The 18593-nt window shown below is 52.6% G+C and overlaps 1 protein-coding gene across 1 annotated transcript in view; it reads right to left on the reverse strand.

Annotated features, from left to right (window-relative positions):
- The window catches only part of CB2H6orf132 (chromosome B2 C6orf132 homolog), a 34553-nt gene extending 17786 nt beyond the window's left edge, over positions 1-16767 (reverse strand). The window contains exons 1-2 of the mRNA XM_086708385.1: positions 16433-16767; positions 5717-5823 (exon numbers count right to left, since the gene is read on the reverse strand). Coding sequence (XP_086564511.1) covers positions 5717-5823; positions 16433-16577 — 252 coding nt within the window. The 5' untranslated portion in view covers positions 16578-16767. The remainder of the gene's footprint in view (positions 1-5716; positions 5824-16432) is intronic.
- Positions 16768-18593: the final 1826 nt, after the last annotated feature.

An 18593-nucleotide genomic window follows, 5' to 3' on the forward strand; every position in this document is an offset into this window, starting at 1 on the left:
AGAGGAGGCAGTGGGCTCCCATGGGCATGGGAGGCTCCATCCTGTACCCCCACCCAAATAGTCCTCCCTCACCTCGAAATCCTTCCAGCTAACATCAGCCACATGAATCAGCCAAAAACCAATCATGACTGCCCTGCCAGGCTCACCCCAAGGAGCTCAAGCCTCAACCCCAAAGGGAGCCTGGGCCTTGAGTTCAGAGATGAGCTGAAAGGGGGGCAGAGTGGAAAGCAGAAATCCAGCTGACTCTGAGTTTCCAGGTGCAGGGGAAGAGGGGGGAGGGACCCAGAGCGGGTAGAGCTTCTTCCCCTGAGCCCAGCCTGACACCTCCCCAGGCACAGCCAGGCCTGCCTGACTCACAGGGTGGAGTGACCCAGGAAGCTCTCACCGCCTGGGGCACCCCTGGGGACCTGTCCAGCCAGTTTCCCTATATTTGCCACACTGACATTTAATTTTTAATTCCTCATATGCGTCACCCTGGAGATGGTTTGATTCAGACTAGGGGAGGGCAAGAGGGAGCCCCAGAGAGAAGTACAAGCTTCTCACTACCGGCTGTTCGATCAGCTCAGCTCTGGAAAGCTTGGGCAAGTTCTGGCTTGAGTCTTGGGTCCAGCCTCCCCTCAGGGGTAGCAGTAAGTGGAGACAAAGGATCCTTCCTCCACTCAGCCCAGGCCCATGGTGGCATGGACAGGACTGGATTGGGAGGAAACCAAGGCTCAGGTTTCGTTTCTGCCTCTACTGAGCTGTGTAACCTGGGCAGGACCCTCCCTATCCCAGGCCTCAGTTTTCTCATTTATTTTATTTTATTTTATTTTATTTTATTTTATTTTATTTTATTTATTTGTTATTATTTTTTTAAAGACAGAGCATGATCACAGGAGGTGCAGAGAGAGAGGGAGACACAGAATCCAAAGCAGGCTCTAGGCTCTGAGCTTTCAGCACAGACCTTGATGCATGGCTCGAACCCACAAACACGAGATCGTGACCTGAGCTGAAGTAGGGCACTCAACTGACTGAGCCACCCAGGCGCCCCAGGTTTTCTCATTCTGATGAGTGCCAGGGTCCTCCCCACTTCTGGGGTTTGATGATTTTTTTTTTTAAGTTTATTTATTTTGAGAGAGAGGGAGTGAGCGAGTGCAGATGGGGGAGGAGGAGAGAGAGAGGGAGAGAGAGAGAGGTAGAGAGAGAATCCCAGGCAGGCTCCACACTGTCAGCACAGAGCCCAATGAGGGGCTAGAACAAACGAGCCACGAGATCATGACCTGAGCAGAAGTCGGACACTTAACCGACTGAGCCACCCAGGCACCCCTGAAGCTTGGTGATACTGACCCACATCTCAGGGCTCTCAGAGCAGGAAGCAGGGTGGCTGGAACACCCACTTTTCAGCAGTGGAAACAGAGCTCAAGCAGTGGTCCATGTGTTGTGAGGGGCCTGGCTTCTTGTGGGGGGCCTCCTGCATCACCGTTAGGAGTTATTTTAACACAGAAAGTCACAGCTGGGGAGACCCCGAAGGACCACGTGGTATAACCCCCATTGATGGGGGAGGAGCCAGAGGCCCAGGGAGAGGAAGGTCTCGGCCTTTCCTGCAGCCCAGCGGCAGAGCCAGACCAGTGCCAGCTACTCGAGGATCAGTTGGGTCCCATCCCAGTCACCAAGGGATCCAGAGGTGCTTTTCATAACTGGCTTTTGGCTACCAGCTGCCTGCGAAAGTATTCCTTAGTTCTCTGCCCCTCCGTCTCAAGCAGAGTGAGGAAACGCCAGGAAGAGCATGGGCCTTGCTGGGCCTGTTACCTGGTTTCTTGGGCACTGCTGACTTGTGCCTCCCCTGCCCCGGGGTAGCCTGGCCTAGGAGGTGCCCTCTGAGTATGGGAAGGGAAGCTAGGGAGTGGTGAGGCCCGCCTGGCCGGGACAGTGTCAGGCAGGGCTTGGGCACCGGCCCAGCTCCCCACCCACCTTGACTTGGTGGGGCTGTGGGGGCGGGCTGTGCACACGTGTGTATCTGTGTGTGAACCCACACCCACGAGGACCTCGTCCTCCTGGTTCTCATTCTCACAGCCTCCTGTCCCAGCTGGAAGAAAGCAAACGACCGTGTCCAGAGCCTAAGGGAGAGGAGTTGGGTGTCCCTGCATCCAGCAGCACATGATGAAAGACGAGGTTGAGGCTGCTCTGTTATCTTGTGACCTGGATCAGGAGCACAGGGATGTCCCCAGGATATGAGCCATCAGGCTAAGGGTTCCTAATCTAGAGGTTCATCACTGAGGGGGCTTCTGGGGGCCCCAGAGGGGCCTCTGCTGAAATTTTAAGCAAAATTGCACTTATGTGGTCCACAGACTCATCAAGGTCTCAAAAGAGTCTATGACCCCAAAGAGGCAAGAGACCCTGGTGTCCAGCAGGCCCCAGATGCTGGACAGGGGTTCAGAGAGGCAGGCGGGGGAGATGCAGGTGGCCTGCAGGCTGGCGCTGGGAGGGAAGAAAAAAGCTTCTAGATTGTGGGTGGAGGGCAGAATAGGAGGGCCTGAATAGAACTTGGATCCTGGAGCCTGGCTGTGGGGCTCCAGATCCCAGCATTGCCGCTCATGAGCTGTGTGACCCTAAGCAAGTTACTTTCCCATTCTGTGCTCCAATTTCCCCATCTGTAAAATGGGAATTAACAACAGCGCCTTCCTGACGGGGTGGCTCTGTCGACTCTGTTAACACACTGGAGACACTTGAAATGGTGCCTGAGACACCGTAAGTGCTGGGGGGGGGGCGGGGGGTATTAGCCCCGATCACACGGTCATGCCCCTGGATGGGACCTCGCAAGCTGCTTCCCCTGCTTTTGCCTGTTCAGCTGGCACTGAAGGCAAGGAGTGAACTTCCCCTTTTAGGGTTGAATTCCTGCCTCTGTGAAATGAGGCTGGTGTGGACCCGATGAGTTTCTGTCGTCAACTCATCAGGACTTTTGTTCTCTTGCCCTCACCAGCTAGGGGCTGTGGATTTGCTGGGGAGAAGTCCCCCACCCCGTCTCCTGATTGGCTTAGCCTGGCCTGGAGGACTGGGCCCCAGAAAACGGTCTTGGATCTCCAGGCCTGACCAGCCAGCCAAGCCCACTCCAGTGTTTCCCCCTCCCCCTGCCCTCCATCAACTCCTCCCATGCCCCCCAGCCTTCGGCTCAGCCGGAGGTCTGCTGCAGTCCCCCGGGCACGCCTTGGAGGGCCCAAACCAGAAGAGAGGCGGGCAGAACGGCTGGGACACGCCCTTATTACTGAAGGAAGTGGGTGTGTCGGGTAGAGGCTTTCGGCCAATCAGAACAAACTCACTGTGCGGCATTTACTATAAAACTCTTCAGTGGCTGGAGCCCCTCATGGGCAACAGTCATTTCCTTCAGTATTTTAACAACCAGAACGGGTATGGGTGGGTCTGTGTCTTGGGGGTGGGTGAGGGGAGAGGATCTAATTCACCATCAGCAACAGAAGATCTCAAAATTATTTCATCTGCATTTATGGGGGCAATGACCCCTGTAGACAGTTTTATGCATCTCTAGAAACATAGGGGCTGACTCATTTGCTTTATACCTTTTTGTCGGTGGTGTTGTACTTCCTATATTTGTCTATAACGTCCACAAGTTGCCGAAAATAAATTACCTAAAGTTGTATTCCCAGAGGCCTGTGAGTCAGCCCTCCACATACAGGCCTTGGGGTTGCCGCAAGGAGGATAAGACTCGGTCTCTCCCACCTAGAATCTCAGGGTCGGGTTGGTAAGGTTGGACAAACCAAAAAAATCAGGTGACGGAGAGGGAGGTAGTTGGCCAGGAAGTGTTAGCGATCAGATGCCTTGTTAGTCTCCGTGGCACGAATCCTCATGGCCCGCAGTGATAATGTTGCCCCAACCAGGAACCAGTCCTGACGGACAGGAGCCAACCTGCAATTCATGGGGCTGTTAAGGCTCTAGACCTGGGCCACTATACTACAGTCCAATACAGTAGCCACTGGCCCCAGTGAAATGTCACTAGTCAGAAGTGGGATGCATATATTCTTTTTTTTTTTTTTTTTAATTTATTTATTCATTTTGAGAGAGAGAGTGAGCCTGAGCCAGAGAGGGGCAGAGAGAGAGACGGGGGTTTGGGGGGGGGGGGGCAGGAATCGCAAGCAGGTTCCACACTGACAGTGAAGAGCCTGACGCGGGGCTCGAACTCACGAACTGTGAGATCATGCCCTGAGCTGAAACCAAGAGTGATGGCTTAACTGACCGAGCCACCCAGGCTCCCCATGTTCTAAGTGTAGTACATCATTGCAAAGACTTAGTATGAAAAAATGAATGTAAAACATCTCAGTAGTATTTGTTAACACCAATTAAATGTTGACATGACAATCTTTTGAATATATTGGATTAACTTAAATATATTATTAAAATTAATCTTGCCTATTTCTTTTTAAAAGTTTTTTTCAATGTTTATTTATTTTTGAGAGAGAGAGAGAGAAACTGAGCATGAGCGGGGGAGGAGCAGAGAGAGAGGGAGACACAGAATCCCAAGTAGGCTCCAGGCTCCGAGCTGTCAGCATAGAGCCCGACACGGGGCTTGAACTCACAAACCGTGTTATCGTGACCTGAGCCGAAGTTGGATGCTTAACTGACTGAGCCACCCAGGCGCCCCTAATCTTGCCTATTTCTTTTTACTTTCAGTGCAGTTACTAGAACATTTGATTTTTTATTTTATTTATTCATTTATTCTTTTAAACCTTATTAAAATTTTTTTTCACATTTATTTATTTTTGAGACCATGCGAGAGACAGAGTGCAAGCAGTGGAGGGGCAGATAGAGGGAGACACAGAATCCGAAGCAGGCTCCAGGCTCTGAGCTATCAGGCCAGAGCCCAATGCGGGGCTCAAACTCATGAACCATGAGATCATGACCCAAGCCAAAGTCGGACGCTTAACCTACTGAGCCACTCAGGTGCCCCAGTTACTAGAAAAATTTAAATGACATATGGGGCTTGCGTTATATTTCTATTGGACAGTGCTGGTCTATACTTTCCCAGAAAACCCAGGAACTTGTATCACAGTAAATAGAACCAGTCAGCAGTTATTTTGAATCTATCTCTCTTGGGAAAAAAGAAAAAAAAAAAAAAAAAAAAAAAGAGCCCAACCACGGCTCCAGAAGGGAGTTTTTGGTTTCCTGTGATTGCAGACCCACAAACAATTCTGTCCCCGATGCCCTTCTCCCAAGGGTCACTGCTATTTGTCCTTTAAGACAGCTCAGGTGTTACCTCTTCCGGGAAGTCCTCCTGACCACCTGTGGCTGGATTGGCTGCCTGTTCTCTGACCTCTGTTCCAACAATGTTTACTCATTCTTGTCCTTCCCTGAGAGCTGGCTCAGTCACCTCTGTGTGCCTCCGTCCAATGCAAGGCCTGGCACGGAGCAGGCAGTGGTCGATGCAGAGCATGAATACGAATCCTGCTTGGCTAGAGGCACCCATCTCTGCATTGCCACTGCACACAAAGTCCCCGTAACCTCTCCTCGGGTTTCAACATGGAGGAGCAGACCCACCGCCCCAATCTCAGCCTTCCCGCTATGAGTCTCAGCCACGCCTCCTCCCAGAAGCCACCCTGGTTGGCAGCAGGAAGGAAGCGAATGGACAGAGGGTGAGGCTGATGTCCGCTTGGGCTAGGGCAGGTGGGGCTGCCTCCTCTGTGGCCCGTCCAGAGCAGACCCCCACACCCCAGTGCAGAACCGTACTCACAAGTGGAAGGAAGGTCAGCAGGGGCCGAACTCTTGGCCGAGCTTTCAGCGTGGCTGTCCCTGACTCACTCACAGAGTCAAACCGATTATCTCCATAATAGATCCCACCTGGAGGAGATAAGTGCAGGAGGCCGTGAGCTGGAGATCAAAGGCATGTGGGACAACTGAGTCAGCCTGCCCCGCAGTTCCGAGGGAGGAGAGCCAGGCTCTGCATTTGGCCCATCTGACTCAGCTCAGCACCTCTTACATAACAAGATCCTGTCAAGTGTTTGAACTTCTAATCTGGAACCAGCAGAGCAGGTGAGGTCACCTGCTGTCCCCAGTGGCCCCAGCACCTTCTGGACTGGGGTGCTGGGGCCCACCTTCTGGGGTCCTCTAACACAAGATTTCCTTAGCCCTAATCCCAAACCATCAGCGGTGTGACCATGGTTCCATTTGTTTTACCGTCGAGGGCAGGGCAGAAAGACAGTAGGGCCCATGTGACCTAGTACAAATCCCCAGCTCAGCCACTCTCTGGCAGTGTTTAAGCTCTCTGGGCCTTAGATTTCCTATCTGTACAATGGGAGTGATGTTAGTGCCAACCTTATAGGACTGTTATGAGGAGTCGGTGTGGTCAACACATAGTAAGTGCTCAACAGACAGGGTCCCTTCCCCTGTAGGAAGATGCTGCAAAGGCCTTTCTCTTCCTCTAGTTCCTGGGTCTGTGTTCTGGGCTGTTTCTGTAGCAGTGGGGAGGGTGTGAGAAGCCATTCATGTTTTCTCAACCAACCTTCCTCATGACCCTTAATGCTCATTGAAAAGGATTTCACAGGGGCGCCTGGGTGGCTCAGTTGGTTGAGCGTCCGACTTCAGCTCAGGTCACGATCTCACGGTCCGTGAGTTCGAGCCCCGCGTCGGTCTCTGGGCTGATGGCTCAGAGCCTGGAGCCTGCTTCCAATTCTGTGTCTCCTTCTCTCTCTGCCCCTCCCCCATTCATGCTCTGTCTCTCTCTGTCTCAAAAATAAATAAAAATGTTAAAAAAAATTTTTTTTTAATTAAAAAAAAAAAAGAAAAGGATTTCACAGCCTACCCCAGGTTCACACTGTCACCTCCGAGAAGCAGGGGTCCCTGTGGACGCCCGACTCTGTCGGTCATGAGCAAGGAAGGCTTTCACCCATTTAAGGGGGCACGAGGGACCTTCTGTTCCTCTTACAGCCAAAGGGGAAAGAGAAGAAAGGTCAAAATCCTGAGTAACCAGAATCCTACAACTGGAACATTGAACAAATTGTGATTACTTTTCCCTTTGCACTTGACTTCAGGGGCAAAAATTGCAAGAAGGCCAAAAGATTTATTCAAGAAAGACTGGGCTTCTCAGGGGGGTCCCGAGATCAGAATACATTAACCCCAAATTCCAACACCTACAGCCACAGCCCTGTCTCTATGTGAGGATCTGGGTTTTGAATGTGACATAAAGGCTCCTGAGAATGTCACAGGAACTTGACACAGAGCCCTTGGGGTGCCGCCCTATCAGGCAGAGAGTGGCTGGTGCATTCAAGATTCTCCACCTCTCAACAGGGGTCTAAATGGTGAGTTCTCTGTGCTGCGCGCCCCGCATGTCCCAGAAACTGCAGTTCCCAGCAGTGCCCTGCCCCACACCCTCCAGGCAGACACGGCTGTCTATTCCCTCCCAGACTCCACACCTGAGACCAGAGATGAAGCTCCCAGGGAGCAGGTGGGGGGAAAAGAGAGGAGGGATAAGAGTGCAGGTTTGGCCCAGTCAGAAACCAGAGAAGTAGAGATAATGGGAAAACTCAATAGCTCCCACTAAAGCCCGCCTGATTCTCTCTGGCTTCCGAGAGTCTGTGTGTTGACACTAGGATCTCCTGGGACATTCCCTAGATAGTGCTGTGTGGACACCAAAGTTCTAAATTCCACGTGTGTGATATGGCTGCTGGGCCCTTAATAGGACTAGGGGTGGGGTGGGGTTAACACAGGGATAGTGAGAGAGGCATCTCACAGGCTGACCTTTTTCTAATCATTTCATCTCTGCACTCGTGTTGGGATCTATGCAGCCTCCTCACTACAGCTGAATTATCAGGATATCGGTGGCTAGTGTTATTGTGTGCCCGGGAGCTTTAGAAGGGGAGCAACCTGGCAAGATCACTGTAATAGTCGTAATAATATAATATTAGATAAAACTTATTGAGCAATTTCATTTTTTTTTAATTTTTTTTTCAACGTTTATTTATTTTTGGGACAGAGAGAGACAGAGCATGAACGGGCGAGGGGCAGAGAGAGAGGGAGACACAGAATCGGAAACAGGCTCCAGGCTCTGAGCCATCAGCCCAGAGCCCGACGCGGGGCTCGAACTCACGGACCGTGAGATCGTGACCTGGCTGAAGTCGGACGCTTAACCGACTGCGCCACCCAGGCACCCCAGCAATTTCATTTTTTTTAATGTTTATTTATTTTTGAAAGAGAGAGAGATGGAAAGAGAGAGAGAGAACGACCAGGGGAAGGGCAGAGAGACAGGGCGACAGAGAATCCCAAGCAGGCTCTGCGAGGAGCCCAACACGGGGCCCAAACCCACAAACCATAAGACGATGGTCTGAGCTGAAACCAAGGGTCGGATGCTTCACCAATGGAGCCACCCAGGAGCCCCTTACAGAGCAATTTTAATGGGCCAGGCACGGTTCTAAGCATCTTGCTCATCATTAATTCACTTAATTTTAAAAATAGTTCCGTGCAATTGGTAATCATCATCCCCATTTTACAGATGAGGAAACTGGGGCACAGAGAGGTCTAATCACTTGCCCAAAGTCTCAGAGTAAGTGGTGAAGCGGGGGTTTCTGTTCCAGGGCTGATCTCCGAGGAAACTGGGGCACAGAGAGGTCTAATCACTTGCCCAAAGTCTCAGAGTAAGTGGTGAAGCGGGGGTTTCTGTTCCAGGGCTGATCTCCGAACCATTACAGGCACTGCTTGCAGAGCAGGGAATCCTAATCCTGCGTGTACAGGGTGTGGATGGGAGGACAGGCTGTGAGGGGCACGGGGCTATCTGAGGGTAAGGGAGGCTTGGCTGGAGCCCCGGAGCGGCTCTGGGGGTGAAAGAGTTTGCCCCCGGCCATGCGCATGCCAGGGCCGAGCCGAATCTGACCCCCACGCGGACTCTGGCGCAGACACCCTAACCACCTCGCAGATTCCACGGCTCTAACTACCTCATAGATTCCATGACTCAGCCCTGACTGGGAGGCACTGTTGTCTTGGTCTGTGGTTGTTTTCACAAGGCGGGCTGGAGGCAAGTGCCAGACTGGGGCACCTCTTGGAAATCCAGTTGGATTCCCCAGTTCTAAGAAGTGTGCCTGGGGTCAGGGCAGGACATGTGGTGACCGAAGCAGAGTCAGCGCGGTGTGATGTGAGAAAGACTCCACTGGCCATTGCTGGCTTTGAAGATGGAAGGGGCCGCGAGCCAAGGAAGGCAGGCGGCCTCTAGAAGCTGGAGAAGCTGAGAAAACAGGTTTTCCTCTACAACCTCCAGGAAGGAAGAGTCTTGTGGGCACTTTAATGTTAGCCCAGTGAGACCACTGTCAGACTTCTGACGACAGAACTTAAGATAATAAATTTATGTTGTTTTAAGAAAGAAAAGAGAGATGTGGCTAGAATCTGACAGACTTTCCCTGGGGCCCTCATACCTGGGCTCCGTTCCTGACTGGTAAAGGCCCACCAGCAGGTGAAGCAAGAGTGGCCACCACCATGAGCTAGGCCCTCCACGAGTTCAAGTCAGGGCTAGGCCTTTCCAAACCTCAAGGTCAAGGTCCAAACTAAACAGAAGGACAATTGAGTCCAATTTTGGGGACTTTCCTCTGAAGTAAATGAACTCGGCTCTAATCACAGTATCGGTGATGCTAGAATGGGCTTTCCTGAGAAGCAGCCCCCTCATCAACTGACAAGATAAAGGAGGGCCAGGCTACCTCTTGAAGCAGGAAGGGAAAGTGAGGAGGTGAAGGGAGTGAGAAAGAGGAGGGTGGACGACGTGCCCTCTGAAGACACAATGAGACTGCTCAATAAGAAAAGATGCTACCCTAGGGTCTTGTCCACCCTGAAACCTGGAAACTCCCTCTGTCTGTCTTTTTACTCGATCCCTTACCCACTGGAAGAGTCTTTAGGGATCGCGGAGGTCACAGCCCAGAGATACACCTGAGTCCCAGTGGGACTCAGAAGGCAGGAAAGTAGAGAGAACCACCACAGACCCAGAAGCTTCCAGAGAAAGGGGGCACTTTCAGGAAACCCCAGGAGCAATTCCAGCAGCCAGGAAGCCTTGGGAGACCCTAGGAGCAGGCTCTGAGCAGAGCCTGAGCCCCAGGTGGACCACAGCCCCGTCAAGATACAAACAAGCCTCTGTGTTTGGCAAACGCCTCTAAAGAGAACCAAGTGATAAAGGAGGAAATTCCGATCTGCCTCCATGTACCCAGACTTCATCATGAAAACAGTCCCAGCTTCCCTCCAAATGAAAGCCTCTAAGAAGATTGGACACGGGATCCCTTTGCGTTTGGTCACATTTCTCTCTCACCGATTGACAGGAAACAAAGGCAGCTTTTCATTTACACTTCCTCAAGGATTTGAGTTCACGTAAATACCACCTAATATCCAAAAACCTGGTTCAAAAATAACTCTGGGTGGCCACACCTGTTTCAGCAGGAAGACTTCCCCTCAGACATCAACCCGGGGACGGCAGCTCCCCTTCTCCACGCCCCCCCCCCCCCCCACCCAAGAACCCGACGCTGCCATTGGGCCGAGGGGTATTTACATGGAGGCTGAGGCTGCCTGGGCTCTGAGAAGGCCAAGGCAAAGCAAGGAGACACCCAGGCAGGCCACAGCTCCTCAGCCGGGAGGGGGAGGCAGAATGGTGTGGGGTCCAGGCTGCTGGTTTAGTGCCCAGATGAATGTGACTCAGTCCCTGCTCTGTCCCTTATTAACTGTGGGGCCCTGGGCATGTCGCTAGATCTCTCGAGGCCGCTTCCTCATGTCTGTAAATGTGAGCAATGATCCCTGCCGGGTGGGCTGGGGTAAGGCTGAATGACAGATAAACTGTGTAACAGGTTAGCACAGCACCTAGCAGACCGTTTCTGCTCAGTAACTGGGAGGGCTGCCTATCACCATCACCATCATCAACATCATCATCATCATCATCATCATCATCATCATCATCATCATCACTATTAGCATCATGGCACTCCCTCTGCCCCACCTTAGCTGGCTCTACCAAGGGTTTGGCTCTGAGCTTGAATCAGGGTGTGTCACTGGCAAATTAAGGGTAAGTAACCTGTATCCATGGGTGACAGCCACGGGGAGGGTGGCCCTTTGCTCTCTTGTTGAAGAGAATTCTGAGTCCAGACATTTGGGGCTGCTCTTTGCATATGGAAGACCCAGAGAGGGCGGGGCTGGCTCAGGGTCACAGAATCATCAGTGATGCCTGGACCCAAACAAGGTGCCTGACTTGTAGCGCTGGGCTCGGGGCACAAATGATGCAGGGCTTTACATTCGCATGGCTTGCTGCCTCTCCCCAAACTGGTTCTCTTCGTGTGTGTGCATGTGTGTGCGCGTGCGCGTGCGCGTGCCCGCGCAGTGTGGTGGAGGCGGGGTGGCCAGCTTTGGGGAAGCTGCGGGCTGGGCACAGCTCCTACCTCCCTGCCAGGCCTCGCTTTCTCCCATTCTTGCCCAGAGGAGCAGCCTCTCACTGGCTCTTTGGCATTTCTTTGCTCATGGAGTTCAGGGTTGAAAGCCTGGTAAAATGCCCTTCCTCCCTTAGTCCCAAAGCTGCCTGGAGATCTCTATGGAGGCGAGGTTTGGGACCACCATTTCTCTCTTTCCCCAAATCCCAGACAAGTCCAAACTACAGGTAAAATTAATAATAAAAATGCAAATGTCTATAAGCTAGGCATGATTCTACATTCCCATTCACAAGCTTTGGGGGAGGCACTCTTATTATTCCCATTTTGCAGATGAGGAAACTGAGGTTCAGAGAGGCTAAGTCCCTGCCTGAGGTTCCACGGCTGGTGAGTCAAGCCCAGGCAACCTGACTGTAGAATCCCTCTGGTCACAGCTAGCACAGCAGGGAAAGAATGCAGGGATCCAGCATCTTTTCCCTCTGTCTCCTGTTTTTCCAGAGACTCAAAATGCAGTGCCGCCTAAAAGAAACAAATGGACCTAGGTATCAGTCTGGGGTCACAAGGCAGCCCCCCTATGTATTGCCTGAGGACTTCTGAGCCCTTTCTCAGGCTGTTTCCCCACGTGTCAAATGAGGATCATTACTCCGATGTTGCAAGAAGCCTCCCAAAATCAGAGGAGGGAAAGGAGCTGGCAGGGACGAGAGGAGGGCTGGAGTGATGGTGCGGGGCTCCAAATCGCCAGGAGCCCCCGAATGGCCCTGAGAACACTGGCACGGGTCTGATCCCAGAGGTTTAGGAAAGGTGGGGCTGTAGCTGAGGGCGTTTGTTGCCTTGACACAGAATAATCCAGAACCCAAAAACAGACCCCCTCCTCTGCCCCACTGAGGTGGAGCATCCAATCCTTGGCCACTAAAGACCCCCAGCCTTTCAGGGAAGCAGCAGGTGGGCCCCACAAAGGTAACCCACAAATGACGTTAATGAGGCCCCTTCCTTGCTAATTAACAGGTCCACATGACAGGAACCTGAAAAGGCCAGTCTGCCCCAGCAAGCCCCAGCAGGCCTGACCCAGGCACCAGAGAGAGGCCTTTGTCCAAGGACAGAGGGGACGCTGAAGGTTGGGCTGGGCTGGAGCAGGAAGCCACAGGTAGAGGAGCGGGGGGACAGAGAGGGAGGGGCCTTGGGGACTGGAGGGGGCGGCACCTGGGCCAGCCCTCTGCTTCTTAGCTAGGACTCGCTACTCAGAGTAAGGTCTACAAACCTGGGGACTCGCTGGAAATGCAGTCTCCCCCCATCCCAAACCTACCACATCAGAATCTGATCTTAACAAGGTCCCAGGTGACTGGATGCGCTTTAGTATTTGAGCTGCCCTGAGCTGAAATGACTTTGTGTCATTTTTCCTCAAGTAAGGTCAGTAAATAATCATCATCATCATCGTGACATTATTGTTATTGTCACCAATTCACTGGCTGGGAGAGAAGGAGCACCCCATAGCTGGTCTACTGTGGCTTTCTGGAGTTGAACCACAGGGACAAGAGAAGCTTATATAATGGGCGTGTGTGTGTGTGTGTGTGTGTGTGTGTGTGTGTGCACTGACCTGCCAGCAAACTACACACACCTCCAGGGGACAGGCGTAAACAACAGTCTCCTTCACACCCCTGCAAGGCACAGGTCAACTCTCAGGTCAGCTCTTGGGAGCCTGGTGCCAGCCTGGCCCAACAGGAAGTATGTACTCAGATCCTGGGGTTCATGGCTTCCTACCTTTTAGTCTGGCCTGAGACACAAGGTCAGGGGACCCCAGGAGAGGGATGCCGGAACCAGCAGCCACAGTAGGGAGCATTAGGGTTCTCCTGACAAGGAGCTGGCTACAGTCCCTACGCATTTATTTAGACCTGCAGAAAGTCCTAAGGGGAAAGAGAATAGCCGCGCCCCATCTAGGGAAGGAAACCCCACAAATCTCAAGTCTCCCTGTACAAAGGAATCACCGGACAGCTGGTGAAACATCCAGACCCAGGGCCCTAGCCCAGCAATTCTGACTTGTGTGCCTGACTAGGACCCCGAGGAATCTGCATTTTTAAATAAGTGTCCTAGGCGGTTGTCACAAAAACAATTTACATTTAGAGGAACAAAGCAAGAAACAGAGTCCTCCAGCAAGTGGAATGACCCATTGCTGCCTGGCGTGGGGTGGGTGAGGGTGGGGAATAAAGAAGCTTGGCTAATTAATCCAAGAGCTAAGACTGCCTTCTTTCTGGCTGCTGCAGTCCAACCCTAATCAAGGAATTTGCAAAGATCCACATCTCTGCTGTCTCAGGCACTTAAAAAAACAATTGTGTGTCCTTTAAGGATCCCTGGGGGGGTGGGGGTGGGGAGGCAGTAGGCTTAATTAGGACTGCATTTGCATTAAGTGAAACTCTCCTGATAGTTATTAGACTATACATTAAGGAAACTGTTTAAAGACAAACACACCGGTCACCACCTTCACATGACTGTTTGCATTCTACCCACTGCACCGTGCCTACCCTTCTGCCAACAGATTTTTACATGGCTGTAGTCACAGAGCGATCACTTACGCCTTAATCCTCTCACATCCCTCCACACTGATTTTGCCCCTCCATTCCACCGGCTCTCTAAGGCCGAATACCACCTGCATCGCAGAGAATGTTACAGACTCAGGGATGCTATGGAAGACGAATCCCAAGCCCTCTGTGACCTTCAGGTGGCCACTTCATGCCTCAGTTTCCTCTGGTCTACCGGCAGTGTTAGGAAGAGGAGCTAAAGGAGACAACGGCAGGAAGTGCTCGGAGTCAGATGACCTGATAACTGATAATAATAAAGCATGTAATAGTGTCATCTTTTTTTTTTTTTTCTGTAAAGACCCAGCTAGTAAATATTTTTGGCTTTGTGAGCCATACAGTCTCTGCTGAGGCTACTAGAAAATACCATCGTAGCATGGTATTTTCATGTTCATGGAGCATGAACGCAGCCTTAGACAATATGTAAATGATGGGCATGACTGGCTGTTTTAATAAAACTTTATTTATGAAAACAGGCCAAGGGCCAGATTTCAGCCAGGGCTATAATTTGCCAGTTTTTGCTTTAGGGCTTTTCTTTTTAAGGGTCTTCAAAGCACTGCCGTGTACAAACGTCAAGCAGCCATTCTGTAGACAGGCTGGCCATCATCCCCATTTCACAGAAGAAAAAAACCGAGGCCCAGGGAGTGGGTGGAGGCACGACTGTAGGGCAGGTCTGATATCTCCAATCCATCAAGGAATCCCCAACACTGGCTCCTCCTGTCCCAACTCCAAGCACTTGTCCTGTTCAGCAGGGAAGAGGACCTTGGCCACACCCACCAGCACCCTGGGGAACACCCCCCGGAAACACTGGGGAGCCATCCTGCCGGGGGCATGTTTGTTTCCACTCCTCTACATGCAGGGTGCAACCAGGCTGAGTCAGCTGGAGGCCCTGCCCTGTCCTGGGGATGGGAGGAGCTGCCCCCCCACCCCCTTGCACTCCAGCCCTGCCCAGGCTGGTGAAGCCTGGGCACGATGCCCCCACTTCTCTCACCAGCACGACCCATCCCCACCAGCAGCCTGAGCGGTGCAGGCAAAAATAGAGGGAGCGTCTAAGGCATTTCTGAGGTCTCCCCTTAGAAAAGGAGTGTGGTGGGGGAGGCATGGTGGGAAACACGTTCTCCAGCAGGTGCCCCTCAAGTCAAATTCACCTCCCACTAAATAAATTCTTCAAGCCGGCTAAGAGTGTGGTCTCTGGAGCACAACAGCTGGGTTCAAATATCGGCTCTGCCTCCTGAGGGAGGTTTTGGGGTAACGGAAGTGTCCTCAAATCGAATTGTGATGGTTGCACAACTCAGTAAATCTACTAATAATCATTGAGATGTACACTTAACAAAATCCTGGCTCGGCCACGTGAAGCTGTGTGATCTTGGGCATGTTACTTAATCTGGTCGTGCCTCTGTCTCCCCATCTGACAAACAGGAATTATTAAACCTGTATCATCGACCAGATGGGGAGTCCTAGATGAGGGTCCAACAAGTCAACAACGTAAGAACTTTAGAATGGTACCTTGCACCTGACAAGGGGTCAGTGTTTGCGACACAGGCTTGCAGAGGTGTTAGTAAGTTCCTGAGCTGCGGCTCCAGACCACTCTGCCCCTTCTAGCCTCTCCTCCTGCTGTTTGTTCTGCAAAATGCTGGATGCCCTTCCCTCTCAGCTCAAATGCTAGTTCCAATCAGAGGTCATCTCTCTCCTCTGCTCCTTATGCACCTAATTTTTTATAGCAAAGGCTCAGAAAGGGCTAAATGGCATATGGTTAGCTCTGTTTACCCCCGCTGGGCCAGGAAGAGGTGACATTTTGTTTGTCCTACTCCTGTCCAGGTGCTTTGTGTCTCAGCTATGACAACCTGGGTGCTGAGCGGAATCCAACAGCAGGGGCCCAGGCTATAACTTCCTCTGTGGGCCGTGGTATAGTGGCCATAAAGGTCAGTGGAGGTAACGGGGTGACAATGAAGGCAGGTGAGCTAAAGCAGGGATGGGGGGTCTTCTTTGGGCCCAGAGCCTCAGCCCATACACAAGAAGCCAATTCCTGTCCCCATCCCACTGGTTTCCCCTCAGTTACAGGGGATGCAAATTGCAAAAAGATGCAAAGATAAGGTAACCCACAGCCAGAGCCCGGGGTGGGGCGGGGGGGGGGGTACATTTCTGACTCTACAGCGCTACCAGGGGAGGGTAGGCACTACAAACCCTAGGAAGCCTTTCTGACAATAACACAGACCTAACTTCCACCGGGAGGGGTAGAGGGGATGAGAGGGGATGATCACCTCGGAAGAGGGGCTAGCGTCCGCTGCGAGAGGCAAGCGTCTCCCCCTTCCCGGCACCTCTGCCCCGCCGGCCCTTTCCCAGGACAGCCGGGCCGCGCCGCCTCCCCCTCCCGGCAGCGCCTATCCGGCCCGTCCACAGGTTGCAACGTGTTCCTTCCCTCCGCGCCGAGCCGCGCCTCCCGCCCTTCCCGCCGCGCGGGCCGCCTGCCGGCCCGCGGGCCACCACCCCGGGCCCGCTTACCAAAGTCCCGGATCCCCTCCTCCGGGGCCTCCTGGGTGAAAATCCAGGGGGGGTTGGTGGCGTAGAGGGAGGTGCTGGGGGGGTTGGCGTGCTTCTTGCCGAAGAGTTTGCTGAAGGTGCCCTGCACCGTCTGGTTCTTTTTCATGCTGCCTGCGGCCCCGCGGCCCCGGGAAGGACCTCCCCTCCCTCGGCCTGCCCTGTCCCGGACCGAACTCCGCACCGTCTCCCCCAGGGGCCGCTACCAGGCCATGTCCCCCGCCGGGCTCCCGGCCCGCGCACCGGCGACAGGTGCTGCGGGCGCCGCCGCTCGCCTGGAAATGCGAGCTACCTGGACAGGTAAGAGGCTGCCGCTGAGACCCGGCCCCGCCCCGCCGCCGCAGCGGCCGCCCCGCCGCCCAACTCCCCAGGCCGCATTCCTGCCTGCCTCCTTCTACAACAGGCCATTGTTGGCACGGCCCGGTGGGCTGGGGACCTCGCCCAGCCCACGCCCAGCCTGGAAGACGAGCCACCGGCCTCCCTCAGGTCCCCCTCCTGGCCCTCCTCCTCCACCCCTTTTCCTCCTGGGGAAAGGAGGAGGCGGGCAAGTTTCCTGCGTCTAAAGAGATTCATGACCAGGTCAACGTGGGTGCCCAAAGCTGGGGGAAACGGGTGGCCAAAGCCAGCAGGTTGCAGGGTCCTACAGGCCCTCCAAAATGTGGGCCGTGAGCCCTCGATGGATATAAGGAGGTGCCCATGGGAAAAAAGGTAAAGGGGGGAAAGCAGTGAACGAGTGTCCCTATCTGATGACAAAGATGGAAAAATATCCACAGTGACCGAGCTCCAAAGAGAATCGTGGGATGACTAAATCTTGGCAGTTTTGTTTACATCAGATTCTTTTGGGGGGATGCCTGGGTGGCTCAATCGGTCGAACTCGTCTGACCCTTGATCTCTGCTCAGGTCATGATGCTAGGGTCTTGAGTTCCAATCCCTCCTGGGGCTCTGCTGGGGCTCTGCAGTGATGTAGCACGGATTCTCTCTATCCCTCTCTCTCTCTGCCCCTCCCCAACTTTTGAATGCTCACTTGCTCAGGCGCACCCTCTCTCTCTCAAAATAAATAGATTTTTGAAAATTCTCTTTTTCTTTTCTATGAAGTTAAGTGAATATGATTTTTAAAAACTCAAGGTGAGGGGCGCCTGGGTGGCTCAGTTGGTTAGGCGGCCGACTTCGGCTCGGGTCATGATCTCGTGGTCTGTGGGTTCGAGCCCCGCGTCGGGCTCTGTGCTGACAGCTCAGAGCCTGGAGCCTGTTTCAGATTCTGTGTCTCCCTCTTTCTCTGACCCTCCCCTGTTCATGCTCTCTCTCTGTCTCAAAAATAAATAAATGTTAAAAAAAATTCTTAAAATAAAAAAAAAAATAAACTCCAGGTGAGTTCAGTAAACAGAACTTTTAAAAACTCAAGGTGGGTTTGTCCTGCTTAGGGTTCAGTTTGCTTTCCAGGGAGAGAGGGTGGTGGCCCTTTAAGGTGCTGAGAGGATAATCCTGGAGGGGCAGGGGTGGGATGTGATAACTGCCCCCAGAGGGTCCTGGGAGATGCTGAGAGGAGGGGAGAGCCAGGTCAAGGTGTTAGATTTTCATACTTCCTGGCCACAGGACAGGAGTGGAAGCTGGGTGGAGGGGACCAGTCACAGACAGTCGGCATGGTTTCCCTGAGGTCCCCAGAAGATGGAATGGCATGGCTCTTAGGTACCAAAGGTGATTCTTTTCAACTTTTCATTCTGAAAAATTTGGAAGACTAGTAAAATGACTATCTGTACGCCTTTCTCCTGGCTTCGCCCATTGTGAACAGGTTGCCACACTTCCGTGCATCAGCTCTGTGCTTTCTCTCCACACACACTTTTTTTTCCACTTTGCTGAAGGTGGAAACTTATAGAGATCGTGGCCCATCTCCCCACACACACCAATACTTCAATATCCATTGCCTAAGAATAAGGACATTCTCCTAAATGACCACGATACAGTTATCACACTCGAGTATTAAAAATTTCCCAGTTATCCCCCAAATGTCACTTTCGTTTCTTTTTTTTTTTTTCCAATCCACAATCCAATCAGGATTCACACGTTGCATTTGCTTGTCAGGTGCCTTTAATCTCTGATTTAGTACCATCCCCTGCTTTTTCTTTTT

This window comes from Puma concolor, chromosome B2, assembly GCF_028749965.1.
Source record: "Puma concolor isolate L17-30 chromosome B2, mPumCon1.1.hap2, whole genome shotgun sequence".
NCBI classification, from domain to species: Eukaryota; Metazoa; Chordata; class Mammalia; order Carnivora; family Felidae; genus Puma; species Puma concolor.